A 27,387-nucleotide genomic window follows, 5' to 3' on the forward strand; every position below is an offset into this window, starting at 1 on the left:
GCTGAGGCAGGGCTTTCAACATGTTGTGGATGTGAGCAAGGGCTGTTTAGGAGGAATCCCACTCTGGTGTTTTTACTAAGGCCCCAAGCTCCACCATTCAGAGACAGGTATAGTGGCTGGAGAAGAGGAGGAACCACCTCCTGAGCGAGAAATGGGGATAATGTGTACAAGTACAAATCCCCTTGAATGAGCTGCATATGTGGAATTCTAACTGCCTCATTTTGAGAGAGAGAAAAGCTTTTTCTTGTTGCTGTTGTTAAATAATTAGGAACCAGAACCCCTTGTTGATGTTCTGCCAGTGCTGATTTGTGTGTGAGAGTGCATTTTTGCATGCCTGCCCAGACATATAATTTGGTTACCTACATTTTACTCTTTTATTCTGCCTTTTAATCATAATGGTTTTGTGCATTTCTAATTGGTTAGTAGATTTCAGCTGTTGTTTATCTATCGTTTTAGTTGTACACCACATAAAGAGCTTTGTAAAAATTATGTGATTTATAAATCTCCTGCATTAAAAAAAAATCATGTTGCGTGGATCAGGCACATGTTCAGTGCTCTACAGATCCTACCTTCGATCCCAAGTGCATCTAGGTCAGGCTGACAAAGCCTGTTGTCTGAGACCCTGGAGAAACGATGCCAGTGTAGACAGCAGTGAGCTAGATGGAGCAGTGGTCTGCTTTGGTGTAAAGCAGTTTTCTGTGTTCCTATCTGGTGATCTTTCTTTTCGTCATTACTACACTACAGATGAGATAAGGCAATCCAGAAGCCATCTTTCAGTTGAGAGCTTGCACAGGACCTGTGTTTTTTAAACACTGTGGGGAAGGGCTGTAGTTCCGTGGTAGAGCATCCGCTTTGCATGCAGATGGTCTCAGCAGTCCTGATCACCCCCCACCAAAGGATGTTGTTTAATGCTAGAGTATGATTCTCTTAATGTCAGAGCCAAGGGTTTGAGCCACACATTGGGCAAAAGATTCCTGCATTGCTGGGGTTGTACTTGATTACCCTCATGGTCCCTTCCAACTCTACAATTCTATGACTCCATTATTCTATCTATCTTCTGGAGACCATTCCCATTCTCGTTTCCCTTTTTCATTGAAGTAATTGAGCAGCCTGTGTCAGTGGGATCTTAGCTTTGAAAAGGCATTCTGTGTCTGTGCTTCTTGGGTTAGGCTGGTGTAGGAATTCCAGGTGGCATCTGGGCCTTAAACACCCCTTTTGAGCACAATCAAGGTAGTTGTAGGATGAACCTTGTTGGTTAATGCTAGCTGGCACCTTTAGGGAGACCCTGGTCCATATAGCTCAGTATTGTCTGCACTTACTGGCAGCAGCACTCCAGGGTTTCAGGCAGGGAGTCTGCCCTACCTCTGCCTGGAGATGAATCTGGGGCCGTTTACATCAAAACGCACTTGCTGTCTCTGTGAGCCAGCAGCCCTCAAGTACAACTGGTGGTGGGGAGTCTGCAAGTTAACAATGTGTTGCATGGAGTAATGTCTTCCTTCTCAATAGACTCGAGATGGCAGCTCTTGCTTGGTTAGCTCTTTCCCTGGCTGTTGTCACTGCTGTGGACAGAAGCAACTTCAAGACATGCGACCAGAGCTCTTTTTGCAAGTAAGTTGGGTGTCTTATCTCTGCTGTCAGAGGAGGACTCTCGAGTGGGGAGAGCGTTGCTGTTGCACTCAGGTCCTGCTTGTGGTCTTCCCTTACTGTTTGACCAGTACAGTGGTGCCTCGCAAGACGAAATGAATCCGTTCCGTGAGCCTCTTCGTATAGCGGTTTTTTTGTCTTGCGAAGCAAGCCCATTGACAGCTTAGCGGATTAGCGCTATTAGCGGTTTAGCGGCTTATCAGCGGATCAGCTGATAAGCGGCTTAGGGCTTAGGAAAAGGGGGGGGGGAGGGAAAAAACCCCGCAGGAACTCGCAAGACATTTTCGTCTTGCGAAGCAAGCCCATAGGGAAATTCGTTTTGCGAAGCGCCTCCAAAACGGAAAACCCTTTCGTCTAGCGGGTTTTCCGTCTTGCGAGGCGTTCGTCTTGCGGGGCACCACTGTACAGTGGTACCTCTGGATGCGAATGGGATCCCTTCCGGAGCCCCATTCGCATCCTGAAGCGGACGCAACCCGTGCGTGCGCGGGTCGCAATTTGCCGCTTCCGTGCATGTGCGTGACATCATTTTGAGCGTCTGCGCAAGCGGCGAAACCCGGAAGTAACGCGTTCTGTTACTTCCGGGTCACCGCAGAGCGCAACATGAAAACACTCAACCTGAAGCATATTTAACCCGAGGTATAAGAACAGGATACAGGACCAGGTAGGCCTCCGGCCTGATCCAGGAGGCTCTTATTGTCTTACAATAAAAGCACCAGCCAGCCACTGGTAGCTTTAATTCTGACTCTCCCCACCGGCCAGAGTGTGCCTCTGAACAGCAGTTCCTGGAAATCATTTACTGTTGTCGTCAACAGGCTCCCCACTGAGATATCTGGCTGACCAGTGTGGAAACAGGATGCTGGACTTGATGAGCAGTGCTTGTCTGATGTTCTTGTTATTTATTTCTTCATTGTATTGCTCCAAAGGAGCCCAGAGTGAAAAATAGCAGCATTAAAACAATATTAATAAAAGCAGCTTAGAAACAATTTTTTTAAGAAAAAAGTTTAAATGTTTGTCCTGGCTGAGGAAAAAGGGCTGGCACTCATTTCCTCAACAGGATTCCTGTTCCCTGAGGAGAAGATGCAGTCCTTTCCCTGTGCCGTGAAGTTTCCTCTTGTGGCTACGAGTACAGAAACAAACAAGCTTCCTAAAATGGGAGGGGGAGATAGTAAAAGGTGGCCCTGATCATTTGCCTCCAGTAACCATGGTTTCCTCTCCCTAGGCGCCAGAGGAACGTGGAAGCTGGGAGTTCACCCTACAGAGCGCTGCTGGAGTCGTTGCAGCTCAGCCAGGATTCCATGAAGATCCAGCTCATCAATGAAGCAAACAAGGTGAATTGATGAGTTGAAACCCTAGGTAGCCAGGGTGGTGTAGTGGTTAGAGTGTTGGACTAGGACCTGGGAAATCGGGGTTCAAATCCCCACTCAGTCATGAAGCTCTATGGGTGACCTTGGCCAGTCACATTATCTTGACCTACCTCACAGGGTCCTTGTAGGGATTAACTGAGGAATGGGATTAACCATGCACTCTTTGGAGAAAAAGGTAGGATATAAATGCAGTAAATAAGCTCTTCTGCTTACCTGCTTAAGAAAGCTGAAGTGGCCAGCCAGATGGAGATGTCAGTCACCAACCTGGCGTCCAGGGATCTCCATGTGGTCGCGATGGGACCCATGTAATTTGCAAAACATGCCTGGTACCTAGCTAATTTTGAACACTGGTTGGAGGGCATCTGCAAGAGAGACCTTGGATAACTGCTGCCCTGGAGGAGAGAGTGCTTGACTACAGTGCCAAATTTATGACCTGGTATAAGGGGACGCGGGTGGCGCTGTGGGTTAAATCACAGAGCCTAGGACTTGCCGATCAGAAGGTTGGTGGTTCGAATCCCTGCGACGGGGTGAGCTCCCATTGCTTAGTCCCTGCTCCTGCCAACCTAGCAGTTCGAAAGCACGTCAAAGTGCAAGTAGATAAATGGGTACCGCTCCGGTGGGAAGATAAACGGTGTTTCCGTGTGCTGCTCTAGTTCGCCAGAAGCGGCTTAGTCATGCTGGCCGCATGACCCGGAAGCTGTATGCGGACAAACGCCGGCTCCCTCGGCCAATAAAGCGAGATGAGAGCTGCAACCCCAGAGTCGATCATGACTGGACTGGTCAGGGGTCCCTTTACCTTTTTATAAGGCAGATATCCTACATCTGTGTAGCTCAGTGGAAGAACAGATGGCTGGTGTAGAGAAGCTCACAATTTCAATCCCCCTCAGCTCTTCACTAAAAACAACCTCCATTTGCAAGGCTGGAAAGGCCCTTATCTGAATTTTTGGAGAGCTGCTGCCAGCCAAACATAGGCCACGCTTGTAAACATACATGTATCAGGCAGCAGTCTCAGCTTTGGGGCTGGAGCCTCAGTGTAAAACAGGGACAGGGAACCTGGGGGCCCTCCATATGTCATTGGACTCCATCAGCCCCAGCCAGCATGGCCAGCACTCAGGTACAATGGGAGCTGTACTCCAGCAACATCTGGAGGGCCACAGATGCTCCCACCTCTGGAAAAAGACAGGACTTGACCTGCTCTCTGCCTCCAGGTCCCTCTCCTCCTTGAGCTCTACGGCTTGAAAGGGAACATGACCCGGATCCGGATCAATGAGTTGAACCCGCTCAAGCCCCGCTATGAGGTACCAGATGTGTTAGTCCAGGACCCGCCCACTACCAGGTACGCAGATGGAGGGTCATTTATGCATCCTAGCTCACCGTGGGTTGTGAGGAGAAGGCACAGCGGTTTAGTGTAGGGGCAGGGAACCTCAGGCCTAGGGTGGGATGGGCAATTTGCATTTGTTGCCCTACCCACTTTTCCCCTCAAGCCCCACCCACCCCTTGCGTGGGGCCTCTAGAAGGTTGTCTGGAAGGGAATGTGTCCCTCGCACTTGAAAAGGTTTCCTGCTTTAAAGGGAACCCTTCCCCCTGGGGTGGGAGAGAGAAACAGCATCTGCCCTTCCTTTCTGTGCCAAAAGATCCAGCAAGATCTTGTTGGGGCCTGGTTGATTCCCACCACAAAGTAGCAGCAGTCTATAGTAGGGCTGGGTGATAACTGATTTTCGACATTGCGATATATCACCAGCTAAGCATCGCAATATACTGATATGTCACAATGTCAGAAATAAGGATGGAGCTATGTAGAGGCATTGGTTGGCTTTATGGTTTTTCCCACATTGTGATTTTTGCATAGCAAAAAATAATATTTGCTATGCGAATCACACATATCATCATTTGCGGTGCATTGCTAGGTCAAAGATCATGTTATGAACTTAAAACCGGGTTTGGACGATACATCAATATATCGCCCAGCCCTAGTTTATACAATAGCGCCCAGGATCTCGCATGTAGCCATGAGGATATCTTCCTGCCCTCCCTTTGGACACTTCCCTTTCTTCATGCCACCCGCTCTGTTCTTTCCCCTTAATCCTCCCACCCCCGCCTCCCACCAAAGATTATCTGTCACAGGCCGGGACGATAACAGCGTGGAGCTGTCCCTGGGCGAGGGGAACCACAAGCTGATTCTGACGGCCAAGCCCTTCCGCATGGACTTGCTGGAAGGGCGGGAGCTGGTGCTGAGCGTCAACTCCCGGGGGCTGCTTGTCTTTGAGCACCTGCGGCAGCGGAAGGACTCGTGAGTACTGGGGCCGTCGGCACAGGGGAGAGGGAGGGGAATGCTGTTGCTGGCTTCTAGGCAGCTTCTGTCTTCCTCAAACGAAAAAGCTCAAGCAAACAAACAAGGGAAAGGGGATCTGTCAATGGACAAGTTTGGGGTGTACCTGACAGGTGGGAGCCTGCTGCTTTCAAGTCCTCTAAGAAAATCGGCTGACCTGAGGAAATGGGGTGTAGAAAGGAGATGTCTGCCTCCTCTTCCAGTTCACATCCTTTATGGGTCTACCCTTCCCATTCCAGAATGGGGTGGGGAGGATATTCGGTATGAGGCAGGAATCCTGATTTGTGGAAAGCGAGGACGGCCTGTTCCATAGAATAATAATTTGTGGAGTTGGGCGGGACCCAAAGAGTCATTTAGTCCCAACCCTCTGCAATGCAGCTAAATAACCCTTCCAGCAGGAGCAAGGGGTGCTCCCAGTGAGCTATGTGAGTGCTTCACAGGTGTCTGCAAAAGGGCCCTGTGCCAGAAGCCTTTCTGGGTGTGTTTTTAATTCTGCTTTCTCATTGGGAAGTGCCACCAGGCAAGACCTGGTAAGAAGATGGGGCTCTGTGGTGCTTTTCATCTTTAGCCTCCCACCAGCGGGGGTCACTGTAGTGATGTTTCAGCCTCCATTCGGGGCTGGGCTAGCGAGCAAAGGCCTCTTTGTATGGGTTTCACACCCTCTCTTTGGGGCACAAGGCCAGAAGTTTCTATCATCCAGGATGTTGGAGAAGAGGGAGGGGTATAGCTTAGGTCAGCCTTCCCGACTTGGTGCTCTCTGGGTGGTGTTAGACTATGGCTCCCACCAGGCACAGCCCAGTGGTCAGTGGTGATGGGAATTGTAGTCCAGCAACATCTGGGTGAGCTGTGCTGCAGTGAGATCCCGGAGGCGGAACTACGTCATCTCCAAGATGTCTTCCAGCTTTGTAATTCATTCTCTAGAGCGAGAGCATGTCACAAGCACATCTCTTCAAGGCTAGGAAACCTGCTTCCTCTGCTGTTGGGACTCCAGATCCCATCAGCCTCAGCTGTCCCGGCTGGGTCTGATGGGAACTGAAGTTCAAAGTGTCTGGAGGATACCAGGTTGGGGGAAGACTGCTAGGGAAAGCAGCAGGCTTTCTGTACAAGGAGTGGGAAGGGGGTCTCAGTTTACTCACCCTCCCCTCTTTTCCCTACCCTGCTCCCCAGCCCCGGTTGTCCTGGAGGGGAGAGCAGGGCCATTTTCAGGGGTGGTTGGGGGGCTGGCTGGAGGGATGTGTCTCTACGTCTCTGGGATTCCTTGCACTGACTCTCGTTGTGTTTTCTGTTTTTGTTGGTTTGTGCCTCCCCCTCCCGCTCGGCCCCCCCAGTTTCTCGGATAAAGTTAGTAGCACGGTCGTTAGCATTTGGGATAGGATCAAGAACCTTTTCTCTAGGTAAATCTGCAGCTTCTGCTACTGTTTCTAAAACCTTCCCCACCCATCCCTGCCGCCGCCTAGACAGTGGCTCTGCCATTCCCTGCCCACCTTTACCTGTGCCGTATTTGGGGATCCCTGTGGTTAGTTGCTGCCCTCTCAAATCCTTGAGAGGTGTGTGGCAGCCTTTAGCTCTGATTCCAAGGTGTGCATGAACACATTTGACTGTCCTGATTCCCGCAAACCTTGCCTTGAGTAAGTTCATGAAGTTGAATTCATTGCAACTCAGTGCTGGCAGCAGCCAAATCAAAGTGACCTTGTTAAAAATAAAAGTAAAAAGTCTGGGTGTGATCTAGCCAGAGTTAAGTCGTTTTACTTTCAACATAGTAAAGTTGAAACCCAATGCTTAGGTTTATTCTGTTTTTCCTGAAATTATATTATTATCATTGTTGTTACTACCCCATCAGTGTACATGGCATCTTAACAGCAGTACATAGGGAGGTGTGGGGAACCTGTGGCTTTCCAGATGTTGCTGAACTACAACTCCCATCATTACTGACTTGCTACGGCTGATGGGAGCTGCAGTTGAGCAACATCTGGAAGGCCAAAGTTTCCCCACTCCTGACATAGGCAGCCTAAAATCTTTAGACAGTGGAGAATTACAGCAAATGGGGGGGGGAAGGGTTTGGGCAGAATCCTGGGTTTGGGTTAGGAATGAGGACTGGGAGGATGAGCCAATAGCCTTGGGGTGAATGGGATTTTAAACAGGATTTGAATAAAAAGGAAGAGGAAGCTGCCCTACCTCCAGCTCAGTATTGTCTACACCGACTGGCAGCAATTCTCCAGGGTTTCAGGCAGGGGACATTCCCAGCCCTAACTGGAGATGCTGGGGACTGAACATGGCACCTTCCACATACCAGGCAGATGCTCTGCCACTGAGCTATGGCCCTTGCTCACACATACCAGTGCTCAGAGAGATGAAGTTCTAGGCATAAAGGCATCAAAGTGTGCTTCACTTTGGCTGGATCATGTCCTTTTGTCCTTGTCGCCTATGATTTCTAACTCTGTCCCAGGGTGTCAGGTACCGTATTTTTCGCTCTATAAGACACACCAGACCACAAGACACACCTAGTTTTTGGAGGAGGAAAACAAGAAAAAAATATATTCTGAATCTCAGAAGGCAGAACAGCAAGAGGGATCGCTGTGCAGTGAAAGCAGCGATCCCTCTTGCTGTTCTGGCTTCTGGGATAGCTGCGCAGCATGCATTCGCTCCATAAGATGCACACACATTTACCCTTACTTTTTAGGAGGGAAAAAGTGAATCTTATAGAGCAAAAAATACGGTAATTTTCCTGACTCTTTCACACATTTTGTTTGCTTGCTCTTTAAGCAGAAACACAAAGGTAGTGTTCAAATGAGGCAAATAGATATCCAGATATGATACAAATGCATACCAAAGAAATATTGTGGCACCTTAAAGCAGGGGTGGAGAACATCAATGGCCTTCCTAATGGTGCTGGACTACTACTCCCATTTCCCCCGATCATTGACCATGCTGACTGGGGGCTGGTGGGAATTGGAGTCCAACAGCATCTGGAGGGCCACAGGTTGCCCACCCCTCCTTAAAGGCTTACGTCAGTGTTTCCCAAACCTGGGTCTCCAGTTGTTTTTGGCCTACAACTCCCATCACCACTAGCTTTCAAGACCAGTGCTCAGGAATGATGGGGATTGTAGTTCAAAAACAGCTGGAGACCCAAGTTTGGGAATCGCTGGCTTACATGCTTATTGTGGCACAGTTTCATGTCTCTTGAGTCCGCAAAAACATCTGCCGTGATAAGAGCGCAATATTCAGAGATAAACGTGTCCCTAAATTCAGTGAGGTTTACTCCCAGGTAAGTGAGTATGGGATTGTAGCCTAAATTTATTAGTCTTGTGTCGGGGTAGCCTATGTGGTGCCCGTTGTTGAGACTCCAGCTCAGCTAGCATGGCCACCAATCAGGGATAATGGGAGTTGTAGTCCAGCAATCTCTGGAGGGAGCCTCATTGTCTGCCACTGCTTAAAGGTCCTGCAATATTCTTCTATCGGTACGTCATGCAGTTAAAGGACTGTTTTAAGAGTGCCATAGCTGGTTGCCACGTCTTTAGAGTATGCTGGGTAGCAACGCTGGGCAGGGGTGGAGATCCTGTGGCCCTCCAGTTGTTGTTAGACTCCAACTCCCATCAGCCCTAGCCACCATGGCCAATTGTTAGGGATGCTGGGAGTTGTAGTTCAACAATGTTCTCAGGCTCCATCAGCCCCAGGCAGCATAGCCAATGGTCAGGGGCGATGGGCGCTGTAGTCTAGCAGCATCCGGTGGGCAAAAGGTTCCTCATCTCTGGTTTACTGCCATGTAACATGTGGAGAAAGTATTGCGATCGTATCTGCAATTTGCAGGCTGTGATAAACCTAAGACCAGCCTTGATGTCAGATCCAACTTTCTGATATGTTTCTTATGGTCTCGCAAAGAAAACAAATGAAGTGAAATTCCCGAAGGTTTGTCTTTTGGAGTAACGTGTGCCAGTGTAGGAGACCAAGACCCATTTTGCCACTCATTGTGTATAATGCATTTCTAGTTGCAGAAATGTTGGACTTTTTATTGCCTCTTTTGGTTATTCTCCTTGCTGTTTGGTATTGGGAGGTTGCTGCTAATAGAAATTGTTTCATATTGGAGAGGGAGCTCACGCTTTTAAGTCCTTGCCAGAAGGACAATTCTGACAGGCTGCTTGCTGCTGTCTCCTTTTTCTATTTCCGTGTAGACCATGTTTAGTCCTAGATGAGAGCTTGCGTACTTCCAAACCCGTGGCCCTGCAGGATTTCCTTTAAACTCACACACCGTGCATCAGGGGTTTTATGTATGGCTTGCTGACAGCAATCGAATACATGAGAAGAGCCTTCCTTAGATGTTTTTCTCCCTTAAAAAGTCCATAGAGTTGAAACTGGAAGTTGGAAGAAAGATGTCCTGTTTCAGCTCCATGGGCTTTTTTAAGTCTTAGATTAATTCCGCTATATGTGACTTTTACCCAGATCTCTCAGAAAAATAAGGTCCGTATGTGTGCTTTTCTCTTTCTGTCTTGTGCGGGGCAGCAGGGAGAGATCCAGCTGAGGGGAGAGAAAAGTGGCCGGCGGAAGACCCTCACTCAAAATTGCAAATGTGCCCCCAGGCATTAAAAAGTTGATGTGCCCCAGTCTGAGGGGAACCATTGGCCTTCTAGATGCTGCTGGACAACAACTCCCATCATCCCTGACCATTGGACCACAGTGGGTGGGCCACAGATTCTCAAGCTTGTGAAGACCTTCACACACACACACACACACACACACACACACACATGCATGTAGCGGGCAGTTCCACTCTCTCCGAGAAGTGAGTGTAGGATATCTGAGTGAGCAAGTGCTCTGATTGTTCAAGGAGCCAGCTGTGCTTGTTTAGGGTGCCATCTTGTTTATGTGTTATCTAGCTGTTGCCCCACGCAAACCAAGTGTGCCGAGAACACATGCAGTATTCCTCTTCTCTGTTCTTTATGGGGTAAGGATAGTAATTCCTGGGGCAGCCGCTCCACTGTAAGACCTCTGAGGCCACAACCCCAGGCACACTTGCATCTTGAAGTTCAAACTCACTGAACACCACAGGGCTTGCTTCTGAACTGACATGCATTAGACCTGCCTGGATTAGTTGTTTGGCTGTCTGGGTTTTCATCAGCTGCTTGTTAGATGTGCAGGTGAAGAAATAACATTTCTAATGAGAAAACCACCCTTGCAAATAAGCCTAGAGCAGGCATAGGCAAACTCGGGCCCCCAGATGTTTTGGGACCTAGAGGCACAACTGCAACACCCCCTTCTTCTTTAGGCACAGGACGAAAAGCGGCCAGTCCAGAATGGGATTGCCAACCATTTCCAAGAGCCCAATGGGTTTGGAGCTGAGGGAACCAGAGCCTGGTTTGCACTGTCCTCTGCCCCACAGCTGCCCACACTTCCCCTTCCCCTGCTAACTGGCTGGGCTGTGAATTGGTGTGTGCTGTGCTGCTTGTAGTGGACTAACGGTTCCAGCATTTCATTTGGGCTAGGACAAAGTTGGGATTTTGGTTTCCTTTTCCTTTCAAACTGCCTGGATGGGGTCATGGGGTAGGTGGGGATTCTAGGGCTGAGCCTTCCTTTCTCCCCCTCCCTTATTTCCTTCCAGAGAACCACCAAAGGAACCAGCGTCAGAAGGGGAGGGGGCTGCTGAAGCCTCAGATGCCCCTTCGTCAGCAGAACAGGAGTCTACAGAGAAAACCGAGCAGGTGAGCACAGGGTGGGAAAAGTCTTCACCTGCAGTAGCAGTGAGGAACTTGTGGGCCTCCTGGTGATCGGGGGGCTCCAACACAAAGCCCCAGCAACCATGGCCAAAGGGTGATTGGAGCTGTGCTCACCAACATCAGATTCTTCACCCCTGCTCTGCTGAATGGGAGCTGAATGCTGAACCATAATGACTGTGAAGTGAACCACAGTCATGCCAAGCCATGGTTTTTAATGAAGTGAATGAGCCTCTTGGGCTCACTCACTCTTCCCCCAGCCCTGCTCGGAGGAAATCAGAAGCTTCCAGTTCCAGTTTTGCTTAACCACAGTTTGTTGGATTCCAAGACTGAGAAGCAGTTAACAATAACTGTGGTTTGCGTGAAGCACGTCGACTTGAAATGGTGGCTTGAATTTCCTTTGTGTTGTTCTCGCAGGGTGAGGAAGCACCCAAAGGGGCTAGTGAGACAGAAGAGGAGCCAGGATCTTGGGAGGAAACATTCAAGACACACACGGACAGCAAGCCCAATGGTAAAGTCCTGTTAAAGGAAGGCAATCCCAGAAGCATTTTGTTACTGCCCACTTGGGTTAATGGACCATGGTTTCAGATCCTGGTTTAGTAGCCTCTTGCAAACCATGGTTTGTTGCCAGTGCTGCCAAACCCTGCTTTGGTATTGAAGTGTAAGACACCTTAATGCTGCTCCACTTGCCTTCTTCCTAGCCCCCCCCCCCCCTTCTCACTCTCTCTCTTTCTTTCTGCAGGTCCAACATCCGTGGGGCTAGATTTTTCATTCCCGGGTGTGGAGAATGTGTATGGGATCCCAGAACACGCAGACTACCTCCGGTTGCGAACCACTGAGTAAGCCTGGGGCCTGACAGTGTTAATAGCAATGGTGGTGGGGTACCCTGCGCACGCACGCCCCCCCCTCCCGATGGAGCTTAAGGAGTTGCAGGAGGGTTGTATGTGTGTGCCCTAGAGATTGGGGGGTGGATGGTGTGCTGCTTTCCTAGGCACCCCAAATGGTGTCACGAGTATCAGGGAGGCAGCCGCTCCATTGGATTCTCCCTGCATTTCCCCCTACTGTTTCTAATTGCCAAATCCTTGGCAGGGGAGGGGACCCATACCGCCTCTATAACCTGGATGTCTTCCAATACGAACTTTATAACCCCATGGCTCTCTATGGCTCTGTTCCTGTTCTCCTGGCCCATAATCCCCAGCGCACTCTGGGCATCTTTTGGCTCAACGCGGCGGAGACCTGGGTGGACGTCACCTCCAATACAGCAGGCAAGGTACTGTTCCTCCAAGGGCGCGTCACCCCTTTTACTCCTTGTGTAAAACATGTTTTCATTCCTGCGTTGCAGGGAGTTGGACTAGATGACCATCGCTGTACCTTCCAACTCTACAGTTCTAGGACAAGGAGATGGCTATATTTTTCCTCCACTGTTGGCCATAGCATTCCTCCAAATACCAATTGCTCAGAATCACAGATGGGGAGAGTTATTGTCACGCAGACTTGAAGCTTCCCAGAGATCTACATCTGTTTGGCCACTATGAGAACAAGGATGCTGGACTAGATGGGCCTTTGGCTTGGTCCAGCAGGACTCCTCTTATGTCCTCCCTAGCTGAGACACATCGCACGCACCTGCATGAGACCCAAAGCAAATTGAGGTCTATTGACTTATTCCTCATCCAGCTATAATGTAAACTATAGGCCACATCTGCACTATACATTCAAAGCACTGTGATACCCCTTTGACGGCCACAGCTTCCCCCAAAGAATCCTGGGAACTGTAGTTTGCTAAGAGTGCCGAGAGTTGCTAGAAGACCCCTGTTCCCCTCACAGAGCTGTAGTGTAATTCCCAAAGTTCCCAGGGAAGATGGATTGATTGTTAAACCAATCTGGGAAATGTAGCTCTGTGAGGGGAATAGAAGTCTCCTAACAACTCTCTGCTCCCTTTACCAGTTCCCAGGATTATTTGGGGGAAGCCATAATGGTTAAAGTGGTATCGTAGTGCTTTGAATGACTAGTGCGGATGTGGCCATAGTTTCTTCTTCAGTTTCTTCTTCCATTATTAGTTGGTCTTTTCCACTTTGCTTAAGAACTGGCATCTCTATAGTGAGAGGAGCCTCCCCCAGTTTCAGTCCTGCCGGCTTTGAAGGAACAGAGCTGCCAGCTCTTAATCTATCACCCGTGCAATGTCCACAATAGCTAGCTAGGATGAACATTTCATTTGCCTCCCTGCCCATGTGTATTTCAGTGGCAGTTGAAAAGGGGATGAAGCTCAACACCTTTGGCAATCTTCCCCCTGTTGCTGGTAGCTTGAAAGCGATCCTTATTGGAAGAGTGGCTATTTTGCATCCTTTAAAACACAGAACTGAAATTTGTGTGTAAGCTCCCCTGGCAAAGTGCCTTTCATCAAGCACACACATACACACCCAATGCAAGCCATTCTGATTACCCACAATACTCGGATGTCAAGTGCACTTGGCTCTCCCAGACCCAGGAAGAAGGGGGCAGAGGCAGGTGGATGCCAGGGGCTGACCTGGTTCAGGTTGTCATTGCAAAGTGGCCTGCTGCAGAAGAGGAAGACAAGGCAATGCATGAAAGCTTGTTTATGTAAAGCCAAACTATGGTTTGTTATTCCACCTGAGCTGATTGAATAGTTTGTCACCAGAGCCATCTTTCCCATAGGGCTTAGTGGTGTGTTGCACCAGGGCGCCCGCCTCTCGGGCGCCCCAGCAAGTGGGAGAGCTGCGCAGCTTTGCTGGTGGTCTCCTCTTTCCCTGCACACCCACCAGCTGTGCCCCACCAACCATAAGGCTGGCAGGCGTGCAGCTTCCCTCCCAAGCCTCTGCAAGGATCGCTCTCCCGCAGCAGCATGGGGGAGAGTTGCCCCCCCATGGCTTGCAGTGCACAGCTACGGCCACCCCAAAACTGTCCATGGTAATTTGGGGGCGCTGGGTGGATATTTGCACCGCGGCGCCGCATCTGCTAAAGACGGCCCTGTTTGTCATCCCCAAACTCTTTCGCAGACTCTGTTTGGGAAGATGTTGGATTACATGCAAGGAGGAGGCGAAACTCCGCAGACGGATGTTCGCTGGATGTCTGAGAGCGGGATCATAGATGTGTTTCTCTTGCTGGGGCCTACGCCCACTGACATCTTCCAACAGTATGCATCCCTCACAGGTGAGTGGGACAGAGATTGTGTTTACTCTGCTTCTGGAGGAAACTGGCTTTAAACAATGGCAGGGATTATCCTTTTCCTTCTTTTCTTACCGTACTAGTCCTAAGAGTAGACTGAAGTCAATGGCCATGATGAAGTTCTTTTTTTAAAAAAAATTACTTTAATGAAATAAATTTTGAGTTCATCCAATAAACAGAAGACCCCCAAGCAGATATACAAGTATGTAAATATCATTAAGCTTCTGCTACAATCAAATGACTATTTTCATAAACTTCCTAACAGTATACGTAGACTAGCATTCTCTTAACAAGGCTCCATTTCCCCCACAAAAAGCATGTCTGTCTCTCCTCTATGACCCTTACTATATTTATTAATTTTATAATAACAATAATTTTATTGCTTACACCCTGCCCATCCAGCTGGGTTTTACCCAGCCAATCTGGGCAGCTTCCAGCACATAGAAAAACTTAATAAAATGCCAAACATTAAAAAAATTCCGATGCAATTCAACCATAGATTCAATATCCCAAACTTTACTGTTCTGTTCCTCCAAAGTAGGGGCTCTCATATTTTTTCCAAATGTAACGATTGCTCTGGCTGCACTCCAGACTAATTTTCTGTCCCTAAGTCCATTGCTTTCAAGGGGTTTGCTTTGAGTTAGACTTAGTTGGAGGCTCCAGGACAAAGTAGGCCCAGCAGTCTGACTTGCTTTAAGGCAGCATTCTCTGGCCCACCCTCTGCGAGCATGAAGACAGGCAGGTGTCCTCGGCTGACCTTCCTTTCTCTCAGGAACCCAGGCCCTTCCTCCGCTCTTTGCCCTGGCCTATCACCAGAGCCGCTGGAACTACAACGACGAGGAGGACGTGAGCACAGTGGACAACGGCTTCGACGAGCACGACATTCCGTACGACGTCATCTGGCTGGACATTGAGCACGCTGACGGCAAGCGCTATTTCACCTGGGATCCCAACAAGTTTCCCCGCCCCCGGGAAATGCTTCAGGGCCTGGCAGCCAAGAGGCGCAAGGTGAGGTTTGAGGATACGTCCCTAGCTCTGGAATGCAGGTGGCGCTGTGGGTTAAACCACAGAGCCTAGGGCTTGCCGATCAGAAGGTCGGCGGTTCGAATCCCCACAACAGGGTGAGCTCCCGTCGCTCGGTCCCTGCTCCTGCCAACCTAGCAGTTTAAAAGCACATCAAAGTACTGCTCCGGTGAGAAGGTAAGCGGCGTTTCCATGCGCTGCTCTGGTTCTCCAGTACCGGCTTAGTCATGCTGGCCACGTGACCCGGAAGCTGTACGCCGGCTCCCTCAGCCAATAAAGCAAGATGAGCACCACAACCCTAGAGTCGGTCACGACTGGACCTAATGGTCAGGGGTCCCTTTACCCTAGCTCTTAAGTTTCCCTGCAGGGACCTTGGAGCTTCCGCACACCCCACAATCATCTGACATGTGCCAGACATTAATGACATGTAACCATGGGCCTAGAGCCTGGGTGGGAACCTCCGGCAACAATGTGGCCCTCCAGGCCTCTCTATCTGGCCCCTGGGACTCTCTCCCCAGGCCACACTGCTCAGTGGCCCTGTTTTGCGCTGCAGATATTTTTGTGTGGCTGGCTGGCATGTGGCCTGCAGTTCTGATCATCTTCCTTCGCTGGATGGGGGATTGGGAGGGGTGCTTGAGTACTGTTGCTCCGCCCCTTTTTGCATCTGATCTGGCCCTCCACTGGCATGTGGCCCTCAGAGGGTTACCTAGAAGGGAATGCAGTCCTAGTACTGAAAATGCTTATCCACCCCTGCCTTGTTGTTGGTATCCATCTGTCCAGAGAGACAATGGAGTGTGCCTCCAGGGGTGAATTCAAACAACTTAGAACTGACCTCCCTGGGGCACAAGCCTGGACAGGGTGTAGGGAGGTCCTGGGTTGCTCAGAAGACAAGACCCTCTTCTTGGCCTCTCTGGTGTGGTCCAAAGGAAAGCAGGGCAATACACTCTGCAGGAGTTGCTGGAGGGAGGCGTACAAGGCGTCATCTTGTCGTTTTAGGGACTCCACTCCGGATTTCTGTAGGGTTTACGCCTTAGCCTTTTCTTTTCCCAAAGATATCCTGCAGTGGAAGCTTAGGATCAGAGTTTTCCTTCTCCTGGAAGGGATACCTTCCCAGACTGACAAACCACATCTGCCCCTCACTTCCCTCTGCAGCACATGCAGACACCACATTATTGACCTTCGGACCCACTACAGTGGTACCTCGGGTTACAGATGCTTCAGGTTACAGACTCTGCTAACCCAGAAATATTACCTCGGGTTAAGAACTTTGCTTCAGGATGAGAACAGAAATTGTGCTTCGGCGGCATGGTAGCAGCAGGAGGCCCCATTAGCTAAAGTGGTGCTTCAGGTGAAGAACAGTTTCAGGTTAAGAACAGACCTCCAGAATGAATTAAGTACTGGTACCACTGTATTGGTATCACCCGCTCAATCCTCCAGAACCTGCAGGGGAGGTCCCTAGCTTACCGAGGGTTTGAGACCCATCCAGCTTCAGTGCTCTGCATAGCAGTCTCCCCTGTCACTTGCAAACCCAGAATAAATGATGCAGAGGAAGACAAACAATTCGAATTTGGTCTTTCTCAAGGCAGGGGGCAGTTCTAGGCCCAACCACTTTAATCCCTGACCCCCCTGGTTTTTCTCAACTCAGATGGTGAGCATTGTGGACCCGCACATCAAAGTGGACAGTGCTTATCGGATCCACAACGAGATTCGCTCCCGGGACTTTTATGTCAAGACAAAGGACGGCAGTGACTACGAGGGCTGGTGTTGGCCAGGTGAGGAAAGCGAATTCGGTTGGTGAGGCAGGAGACTTGTTTTGCTGTACCCCTGGCATTTGGGGCCAGCCCCGACTGGCAGTCATGTGGGCCAGCCCTCTTGAGTGGCAAACCCCTGAGTGCCATGAAAGGGCAGCGGATTCTCAGCTTTCGTTATACATTTATAGCAGCCATCAGAATTTCCCATGGGAAAATCTGCAAAGACAATAGGAAATCAAATAAAGTAGGTTTACTTAAGGAAGCTGAGGGAACAACTAAATATTGTAAAAAGAACAGCTATGCTTAGAGACAAAGAAAGATTTAGAGAAGCTATAAATGGTTGGACTCTAGTAACACAATATTTAAAGAAACCTAAAACTAGCAATCTCAGGAGAAGGAATACATCACAAGTGGCCCTCCTGATGTTGCTGAACTACAACTCCCATCATTCCTCTCAGTTTGCCACACTGGCTGGGGCTGATGGGAGCTGGATCCAAAAACTTCTGCAGGGCAGGCACCACAATGACTAGCCCTGGAATAGATTGTATGCATTTTTTAATATAATTTACATACACACACCGAAATATGGCTGGATTATGGCCAATATTTAATTTTGTAAATACAGTGGTACCTTGGTAGTCGAACGGCTCGGCTCCCAAACTCCACAAACCAAGAAGTAAGTGCTTTGGTTTGCGAACGTTTTTTGGAAGCCGAACGTCCATTGAGGCTTCCACTTTAGTGCAGGAAGCTCCTGCAGCCAATCAGAAGCCACACCTTGGTTTTCAAATGGTTTCGGGAGTCGAACCGACTCCCAGAATGGATTAAGTTTGAGAACCAAGGTACCACTGTAACTGACTATTCAGTGGCAATTTTAAAATCGATATATGCTATATAATATTTAAGCTATTAAGTAAATCTTAGGAGATCTTGACAAGCAAACCACTCAGAAATATGCATACGTCTACCAGCAGCTCTATAACAACAATTTTACTGATTTGTGTTTCTTAATATATTGCACTGTGTTGATTATTTAATTGTTTATAGTGCACAATACATACTGTTTATCATTAATTTTATATACTTGACTATAGATAACCTCAATGAAAGTGGTTTACAGAAAAGAATAAAGCAGCAAGATTCGTAGTAAAAACAAAATATTTTTAAAAACCAGCAATAAACTAAAAACACATCATTTTATTCTGCATTTTTTTTAAAAAAAGAACTATCATGTGTTGAATATTTGTTAAATCAAAACGGAAGGGTCTGGCCTAACTCTTTGCCTCTTTCTGCCCAGGCTCAGCAGGCTACCCGGATTTCACCAACCCAGAGATGCGTGCCTGGTGGTCCAGCATGTTTGGCTACGACCATTATGAGGTAGGCAGGTGGTTCACCTCTTTAGCTAGGGCCTTTTCAACTCTGGCTCCGGCATGGTGGAACGCTCTGCCTCATGAGACCAGGGCCCTGCAGGATCTGATTTCTTTCCGCAGGGCCTGTAAGACGGAGTTGTTCCGCCTGGCCTTTGGCTTGGAGCCAATTTGATTCCCTCCCCCTCTTTTTTTTTCTTTTCCTTTCTCCTCCTGCGATGAGGTTTCAATATTTTAAATTTGTTTTTAAGTTGTATTCATTCAATTTGTTTTTATTATTGCTTGTTAGCCGCCCTGAGCCCGGCCTTGGCTGAGGAGGGCGGGGTATAAATAAAAATTATTATCATTATTATTATTAAGCAGGCTCAGGCTTCAGTTTTGGCGCAGATAGCCCTTCCTGGGCCCTCCCCGCCAATTGGCTTTCCTTCTCCTTCGGCTTCAGGGCTCCATGGAAAACCTCTACACCTGGAATGACATGAACGAGCCCTCCGTCTTCAACGGCCCCGAAGTGACGATGCACAAGGACGCCGTGCACCAAGGGGGCTGGGAGCACCGTGACATTCACAACCTGTATGCATTCTATGTGGTGAGCACTGCCTTCCTCTCCTACTCCCCCTTTCTGGGCCAAGAAAAGCTGAAGTCCACGACATGACCGGTCTGTTTACGAATGAAACAGCTTTTGCTAGCTTGCTCCCCTCCAGGGTGGCTGGGGTTGGTGGGAATTGTAGTCCAAAGCATCTGGAGGGAACTGGGTTGGTGAAGGCTGGTTTGGAACATCTCTCTCGTTTGGTCTTCCAAGGAACTCAAGTGGGCTGGGAAGTAGATCAGGATCTGCAGGAAAGATCGCTGGGTGCTTGCGGACGTATTTCTTATTCCCATGGCCAGTGGTCAGGGTTGATGGGAATTGAAGTCTACCAGGCAGAGAGCCTTCTCGGTAGTGGCACCCGCCCTGTGGAACGCCCTCCCATCAGATGTGAATAAAGATCTATCTGACTTTTAGAAGACATCTGAAGGCAGCCCTGTTTAGGGAAGCTTTTAACATTTGATGAATCATTGTATTTTAATATTCTGCTGGAAGCCACCCAGAGTGGCTGGGAAAACCCAGCCAGATGGGCGGAGTATAAATAAATTATTAATATTATTATTATTATTAGGGTGGGTAGGGGGTGGCACAGGCTTCTCATCCCTGGATCAGTGTGGCGTAGTAATTAGAGTGTCAGACTAGGACCTGGGAGACCCCCTAATCCTCACTCAGCTGTGAAGCTCTTGGACTGCTGGAGCACATTTGAGGAAACTAAGCAGGCATGAATCTGAACAGTACTCTGGATGGGAGACAGATAAATCATAACTTCTAAAATTTAAGAGTTGGATAAATTATAACCCATTAGGTTGTTGCATTCCCCGCACAGATTGGTGCAATTCCTCTTCTACATAAAAACGATTGATTACAGTTCTGCACACCTTTGTTAGTCACGAGGAGGGGCAAGGCGGTGAGCCAAGCTTCTCAGATTTCAACAGCCCCTAACAGGAATCCAAGCATGTAGAGCCATGAGGGCTAGAAGCTTGCTTTATTTTTATTTTATTTTTTTAAAACTACAAAGCAGAATTCTGCACCTAGAACCACATTCTGCACTTGGTCCTGCATTCCGTCAGAATCATTAATATATATATATACATGTGTCATACTCTGTTTGATGAGGGAGGCATGGGCTGCAAGGTTTCTGGGCTTGGGTTCGGGTGTTAAGTTTGAAGTGTCCCCATAACACTTCTTTTTTCCCCCACTGCCGGCAGCAAATGGCAACAGCGGAGGGGCAGGTGAAACGGTCGGGAGGCTTGGAGCGTCCGTTTGTGTTGACTCGCGGCTTCTTTGCGGGCTCACAACGCTACGGTTAGTGGTGCATGAGATGGGAGGAGGGAGGAGGCATTGCTCAGTGACAGAGCACCTGCTTTGCATGCAGAAGGTCCCAGGTTCGGTCCCCCGTGGCACCTCCAGGTTGGGCTGGGAAAGACTCCCCGCCTGAAACCCTGGAGAGCTGCTTCCAGCCATTGGAGACCGTCCTGAGCTACCTGGACTGATGGACTGGCCCTGTACAATATGGCTTACTGTGCAGCAGACCTGTACGAAGAAAGGCGGGATATATTTAACAAATAAATAAGACAGAGAATCATAGAACTGTAGAATTGGAAGGGACCTCAAGAGTCATCTGGTCCAACCCCCTCCATTGCAGGAATATTTTGCTCGAACTCACAACCCAGCTGTCAAGGTAGTTTAAAGAACATGGCACAACATTAAAATAAAAAAGAACCAGTTTGCCATGTAAACTCTGCTGCAGGTAAAGGGACCCCTGACCATTAGGTCCAGTCGTGGCCGACTCTGGGGTTGCGGCGCTCATCTCGCTTTATTGGCCGAGGGAACCGGCGTACAGCTTCCGGGTCATGTGGCCAGCATGACTAAGCCGCTTCTGGCAAACCAGAGCAGCGCACGGAAACGCCGTTTACCTTCCCACCAGAGTGTTACCTACTTATCTACTCGCACTTGACGTGCTTTCGAACTGCTAGGTGGGCAGGAGCAGGGACCGAGCAACGGGAGCTCACCCCGTCGTGGGGATTTGAACTGCCAACCTTCTGATTGGCAAGTCCTAGGCTCTCTGGTTTAACCCACAGCGCCACCTGCACCCCAGCTGTCAAGGTAGTTTAAAGAACATGGCACAACGTTAAAATAAAAAAGAACCAGTCTGCCATGTAAACTCTGCCGCAGAGGTTATACCAATTCAGTAAAGACTATTAAGCTGAAAGCTCCTTAAGGAGCCTGGGGTGTGTGTGGAGGAGGCAGGCATCCAGACTATAGGCAGATTTCCAAGGCAGAGCTGAGGACACCTTTGACCTTCCAAATGTCGTTGGACCCCAACTCCCATCAGCCCCTGCCAGTATGGCCTGTGGTGAGGGGTGATGCGAGTCCAGCAAGTCAGGGTCACAGGTAAGCCTCTTGTGCTCTAAAGGCTGTCATCAAGGAGTCGACAAAGCAGGCCTTCCTGGGGAGGGAGTTTCAGAGCCTAGGTGAGTGGCAGGTTGAGATGATCTGTGCACAGGTTGTTCGCTATTGCATCTTCTTGTTGTCACCCTTTGTAGGGGCTGTGTGGACAGGTGACAACGCAGCGGAGTGGGACCACTTAAAGATCTCCATCCCCATGTGTCTAAGCCTGGCTCTTGTGGGCATCTCTTTCTGCGGAGGTAAACTGTGCGGGGTTCAGATAACCCGTGTTGAACCCGTGTCTTAATAATAATAGCACTCGTTAATATGGCACTTCTGAATGCTACACATTTGGCCTACTTACCATATAACGCTAAACTGTGGTTTAATTCTTCATGGATGAGCCTCCATAAGTCTGCAGGAAGCATCAGACTCCTTCACGCACACATCTACTCCCCCTACACGGCGAGGAAGAGGACATACACCGAGTTAGAATCTCAGCTTGGTGTTACATACAAACCGGGAGTCATACTTTACAGGAAACAATGGTTAGTAGCTGAACAAAGCAAATGGTTTGCTGGAAACCGCAACCTGAAAATTGTACTAGCTACCAAGCTGAGGTTCATTGAAAGTGAAACTGAATTCAGCAGAAGTCATCTTTCCAGCTGCACAGGAGCTGGGGGTCACATGAGGCCAACATTTGGTTTGCTGTCACAGGAGGCTCATCCATGCGCTTTAATGTTCCTTGTGGACACAACCGTTTCTTGAGATTCTTAACACCAGGGGTGAGGAGCCTCAGCTGAATTCAGCCCTCATGACTCTCCCCAGGCCACACCCCTCGCTTTGCTTTGCATCCTGCTTCGAGTTTTTGCTTTGGTCAGATATGTCCAACTTGTGATAGGCTTACAAGTTCCCCATCGCTGCCTTAACCATCCTGGCTCTCGTTGGCTTGTTAGAAGCAGAGTGCTGGACTACTTTGAGCCTTGGTTCCAGCTGAACTGGGCCGCTCTTGGATTCTTAAAGGATACTAAAAGTCTCGATCTTTCTCCTGCCTTCCCTCCTCCAGCCGACGTGGGTGGCTTCTTCAAAAACCCCGAGCCGGAGCTGCTGGTGCGCTGGTACCAAGCGGGAGCCTACCAGCCTTTCTTCCGGGCGCACGCCCACATGGACACCACCCGCCGGGAGCCCTGGCTCTTTGGCGAAGAGAACAAGGCCCTGATCCGGGACGCTGTTCGCCAGCGCTATGCCCTCCTGCCCTTTTGGTACACCCTCTTCTACCACAGCTACCGTACTGGCCAGCCTGTCATGAGGTGAGCGAAGTGGTGTGAGGGGGTCTCTCCATTTTAGCAAAGGGTGACTTCAGCTACCCGCTCATAGACTGGCTATATAGGTAGGTGGTCCAGTCTCAGCAGAGGTGCTGTTACACAAAGCAGGGGCAGCAACCCTGAAAGCCTTGCTCCAGGTTACTAGCTGTGGAACAGCTGCTCCACCTCCAGAGACCTCTGCCTGAAAGGAATGACAGCTTTGAGCAATGGAAAGCTGAAAGCAGACCAGAACCTCAGAAATGGCATGAAATCTAAACTGAGTGATGCCTGAAGCCCTAGATTCTTTTTCAGATTTCTAGTCAGCTGCAAACCAGGGTTTATCCGTTCACACATTGCACCAAACCAATAGTTACGTTTCCTCAAGCCTGGCTTGGTGTGATGTGTGAAATCAACTGCTATGGCAGATGGTGCTTTCCCCACTGCTGTGTCTCTGCTCCTATCACAACTCTGTTTTCCCCTTTCATAGACCTCTTTGGGTGGAATATCCCCAGGACGCTACAACATATGCCATTGATGACCAGTATCTGCTTGGTGAGTGTGGTGAATCCCAGGGATGATGTTGCTTCACTTCCTGTTCTCTGGCAAGAATCTTTGCATTTTAACGTCCAATAGCCATTTTGGTTCTTGAGCATTTCAACTGAGAAGTTAGAGGCACACTTCCTTGAGTTATCTTTTCTGTGATCACCAGGTTCTATACCTTTTTATACCATGGGATATTTGCAGGCCCTGCAAAGTCTTCTATATCCTAGCTGCTGCCAGCAGCCATCTTACCTATTCTTGAGATTATAAGCATTGACTTTTTCCAAGTTTTCACAATTGTTACAATTTTTTTAATATATATATAAAAAAATAATGTAGTAAAGGCCAGCAGCTCAAAAAGGGGATTAGACAAAATATTGGAGGATACGGTTGTCAGTGGCTCTATTTTGTCTGTAGTATCAGAAGCAGAATACCAGTTGCTGTTGCACTCAGGTCCTGCTTGTGGGCTTCTATTTGGCATGTGGCGGACCACTGTGGGAACAGAATAGTGGACTAGATGGTCCTTTGATCTGGTCCAACAGGGCACCTCTAATGTTCCTAATTCAGAGGCAGATTACAAGAGGAGCAGTTAATGCAAGTTTCTGGATCTCATGCTTTTATTCTGTTTTCTTCCCTTTGCAGGCGATGCCTTGCTGGTTCACCCAGTCACGGCACAGGGGGCCCGAGGTGTGCAGGTCTATTTGCCTGGCAAAGGAGAGGTAAGTGAGGCTGGCAGAGTGGAAATGAGGCGTGATGGGGTGGGAGAAGGAGAGTCGTCGGCGCTCCTTTGTCAGAGTGTATAGCATAGAGAGTGAGCAACTCCGGCAGTTCCTTGGCATTACCTGTGTCCAGCGCTAAGGAAATGAAGGCTGCGATGACCCAGAGAGAGAAAGAGGAGACAGAGAAGGGGCGGCAAAGGGAGAGAGAAAGGAAAGGGAATGGCAGAGAGACAGACATAGGCAGAAGGAGTGGTCTTGCCCACTTTAGGCTCTAGACCCATCTACTGCTGGCATGGGGCCCCACATATTGCCTATGAGGGGCTGCAGCCCCCAACAGAAGAAAGCACAAGATCGGCCAGCCCTGTTTGAAATTAAACCTGACGCTCCCCAGCATTCCCTGGATTCTGTTTGGAGTTTTGAGTGACAAGTCCTGTGGATGTCCATAGTCCTCTCTAACCATAGCTGTCAACCGTCCCTTATTTGGCGGGGAAGTCCCTTATCCCAGCGCCGTGTCCCGCTGCTGTCCCTTATTGATGATGTCCCTTAAATTTCCCGGGTTTCAAAGGAAGCAGCTCCCCTCCCTCCCTGCCGGCCAGGAAGGAGGGAGGTTCCAACTGTGTTGCTTGGCTGCATTGCTCACCCAATAAGGAGTCTAAGAACGACTGGGGGGTGGAGCTTGCATGCTTTGTGCCGATCAAATCAGCCGCATTGCCTGGGGATTCGCCTTTGCTCAGCACTTCCCAGTGGAGAGGTGACGGTGGTTTTCCTTGCTGCATCCCCTTTGCCGGGTTGCTGCGCTGTGGGAACCACTGCTTGAGGCTTCGTTTGGCTGCTGGCTGGGCTTTCTGCCTTTGACTCGGAGGGGCTCAGAAGTTGAACATACCTGTGCCTGGAAAATCCCTTATTTGGGCTGCTGATCCCTTATTTTCGAGGCTGCTGTTCCCTTATTTTCAAATCTGTAAGTTGACAGCTATGTCTCTAACGTGCCTTTTCCCACTATGCAGGTTTGGTATGATGTCCACACTCACCAGAAACTTCATGCGCCCCAAACCCATTATTTAGCAGTCACCATGAGCAGCGTAAGTCAAAAGGGGGGAGAGGGTTGATGGGGGGTGGGGGGGTTCCTGGAGGGAGGAAGAGAACCAAGGCAGGGCACGGTAGCCTTGCTTACCTGGCCACTGGAGGCTTTTGTCTCTCACCCACCCCCCTTGAAACCACCACTTAGGGTTGTATATTTGAATTCCGTTCATGAATCTCTTTCTACGAAACCTCTCGAAGCCATTAGCAATAGTGGGTTGCCGCAAGCTGTGTTGTACTCAGTGTAGACTCACTGAAATTAATGGACCTCCGTGAGTTTCCTCTGAGTAGGACTAGCATTGGCTTGCATCTCAGCAACACCAACATTTTTTTAAAAAAAACAACAACACCAGTTTTATATACAGTCGTACCTTGGAAGTCAAATGGAATCCATTCCGGAAGTCTGTTCGACTTCCCAAACGTGCAGAAACCAAAGCACGGCTTCTGATTGGCTGCAGGAAACTCCTGCAGCCAATCGGAAGCTGCAGAAGCCCCGTCGGACATTTGGGTTCCAAGAACATTCACAAACTGGAACATTCACTTCTGGTTTTGCGGTGTTCAGGAGCCAAAATGTCCAAGTACCAAGGCATTCGGGATCCAAGGTACGACTGTATTGGAAATAATTCAAATCCAGTGCAGATACAGACTAGGGTGTTGTTTTTTTAAGTGTTGTAAAAAAGCACCAAAAATACAATAAAGACATTTCTTTACCACCTTCTTTCAAAAGACCACACAGTGGTTTACAATATAGTAACATACATAGCATGATAGCACTATGCTGCAAAAAATTAAACCAGGTGGATAGCAATCAGTAGTACATAGTCATTCTTAATACACAATACTTATTTATACAGAATAGTATAGAATATATCATGAACAATGTAGAATAGTGTAAACACAGTAGCAAACTCTACAACTTACCCCCTGAAAAATGCAAGTCTCATAATGCAAGTTATAGTTGTTGTTTATTTTATTTGTTCCATTTCACCCCAAAGTGGCTTGCAAGAAGAATAAAACAATACAATTATCAGTTAAAAAATAGCTAGAAACAACTATTTTGAACATTCATCGAGTAATTAAAATCAACAGTGAGCTAAAAACCCAGATTAAAACACATGTCAACATCTGGATAGGCTTGTCTAAGCAAAAAAAATAAATTTATATTTAAGACCACTACATTTAAAACAATATAGTCTTTAAAATGCTCATCCTATTACAGAAGGCTGCATCCAATTCATTTCTGCCCAGAGTAGAAATTAATGGCTCGATGTTAGTCCTGTCCATTGATCTCATTGGGTCTTATTCAGAACTAACATTTGCCGCAACCCACAATATTAACTACTGCTCTCAAGTTCAACTCTGAAACACAATGCATATTTAACAGCAGCTTTGTGGAAAATAAACGAGGAGCTGGGAGGGATACGGTAGATGTCCAAAGGAAGCAGCGCAACTTGAGTGTTGCTCGCAATGGTAGAGCATCTGGTCCCAGGATCATTCCCTAGCATCTCCAGGTGGGGCTGGGAGAAAGAGATGGAGAGATCCCTGCCTGAAACCCTGGAGAGCTGCTGCCAGCCAGTGCAGACTGAACTAGAGGGACCAGCTGTCTGATTCAGTATAGGCAGATATGATGATCCTCAACGCTTCTCTGCAGATTCCTGTGTACCAGCGTGGCGGCAGCATCGTGGCTCGGAAGGAGCGGGTCCGGCGATCTTCAGACTGCATGTACAATGACCCTTACACCCTCTACGTGGCCCTGGGCCCCCAGGTGAGGTGGGAAGGAGCAAAGTGGGGCAGGGTTGTGGGAGAGATGCTCTACAGCAGGCTTTCCCAAACTTGAGTCTGCAGTTGTTTTTGGACTCCAACTCCCATCATCCCTAGCTAGCAGGTCCTCGCTTCAGCTCCTCCTTGTGCATTTCTGCCTGGCTGGGATGCGTCCTTGAACTCTCATTTTCCTGGAAGGAGGAAGGGAGCTGTGTGTGTAGGGAACTAGTCTACAGTGCTATGCTTTACCATCTTTGCCTCTGGCTCCACCCACCACTGGTATGTGGTGCCCAGAAGGGAACGGGGCTCCTCAGACTGCAGAGGTTTACCCATCTCTTAAATCCATTCCACACAACTGCCCTGATGGGGAGAGAATGAAAAATCTGGGAGAGTGGCAGCAGCAATGAAGAGAAAGAAGAGGAGGAGTTTGGATTTGATATCCCGCCTTTCACTCCCTTTAAGGAGTCTCAAAGCGGCTAACATTCTCCTTTCCCTTCCTCCCCCACAACAAACACTCTGCGAGGTGAGTGGGGCTGAGAGACTTCAGAGAAGTGTGACTGGCCCGAGGAGCGGAGACGTGAACCCGGTTCCCCAGATTACGACACTACCGCTCTTAACCACTACACCACACTGGCTCTCAAGTGTGGAAGAG

General features: G+C 48.9%; 1 protein-coding gene across 2 annotated transcripts in view; it reads left to right on the forward strand.

Moving 5' to 3' along the window:
• The window catches only part of GANAB (glucosidase II alpha subunit), a 33,757-nt gene that overhangs the window by 2,536 nt on the left and 3,834 nt on the right, over positions 1-27,387 (forward strand). Inside the window, exons 2-22 of one of the 2 annotated variants that reach the window (XM_083715605.1) lie at positions 1,507-1,608; positions 2,864-2,972; positions 4,217-4,344; positions 5,119-5,298; positions 6,666-6,731; positions 10,931-11,030; positions 11,460-11,553; positions 11,785-11,881; positions 12,132-12,312; positions 14,057-14,210; positions 14,998-15,233; positions 16,894-17,020; positions 18,294-18,373; positions 18,806-18,949; positions 20,155-20,251; positions 21,493-21,594; positions 22,401-22,644; positions 23,126-23,190; positions 23,821-23,897; positions 24,902-24,976; positions 26,626-26,739. In XM_083715605.1, coding sequence (XP_083571731.1) covers positions 1,507-1,608; positions 2,864-2,972; positions 4,217-4,344; positions 5,119-5,298; positions 6,666-6,731; positions 10,931-11,030; positions 11,460-11,553; positions 11,785-11,881; positions 12,132-12,312; positions 14,057-14,210; positions 14,998-15,233; positions 16,894-17,020; positions 18,294-18,373; positions 18,806-18,949; positions 20,155-20,251; positions 21,493-21,594; positions 22,401-22,644; positions 23,126-23,190; positions 23,821-23,897; positions 24,902-24,976; positions 26,626-26,739 — 2,572 coding nt within the window. The remainder of the gene's footprint in view (positions 1-1,506; positions 1,609-2,863; positions 2,973-4,216; positions 4,345-5,118; positions 5,299-6,665; positions 6,732-10,930; positions 11,031-11,459; positions 11,554-11,784; positions 11,882-12,131; positions 12,313-14,056; positions 14,211-14,997; positions 15,234-16,893; positions 17,021-18,293; positions 18,374-18,805; positions 18,950-20,154; positions 20,252-21,492; positions 21,595-22,400; positions 22,645-23,125; positions 23,191-23,820; positions 23,898-24,901; positions 24,977-26,625; positions 26,740-27,387) is intronic. The other variant, XM_083715606.1, reaches the window with a different exon arrangement.

Source organism: Podarcis gaigeae (genome assembly GCF_964106915.1).
Source record: "Podarcis gaigeae genome assembly, chromosome: 16".
In the NCBI taxonomy this organism is placed as follows: domain Eukaryota; kingdom Metazoa; phylum Chordata; class Lepidosauria; order Squamata; family Lacertidae; genus Podarcis; species Podarcis gaigeae.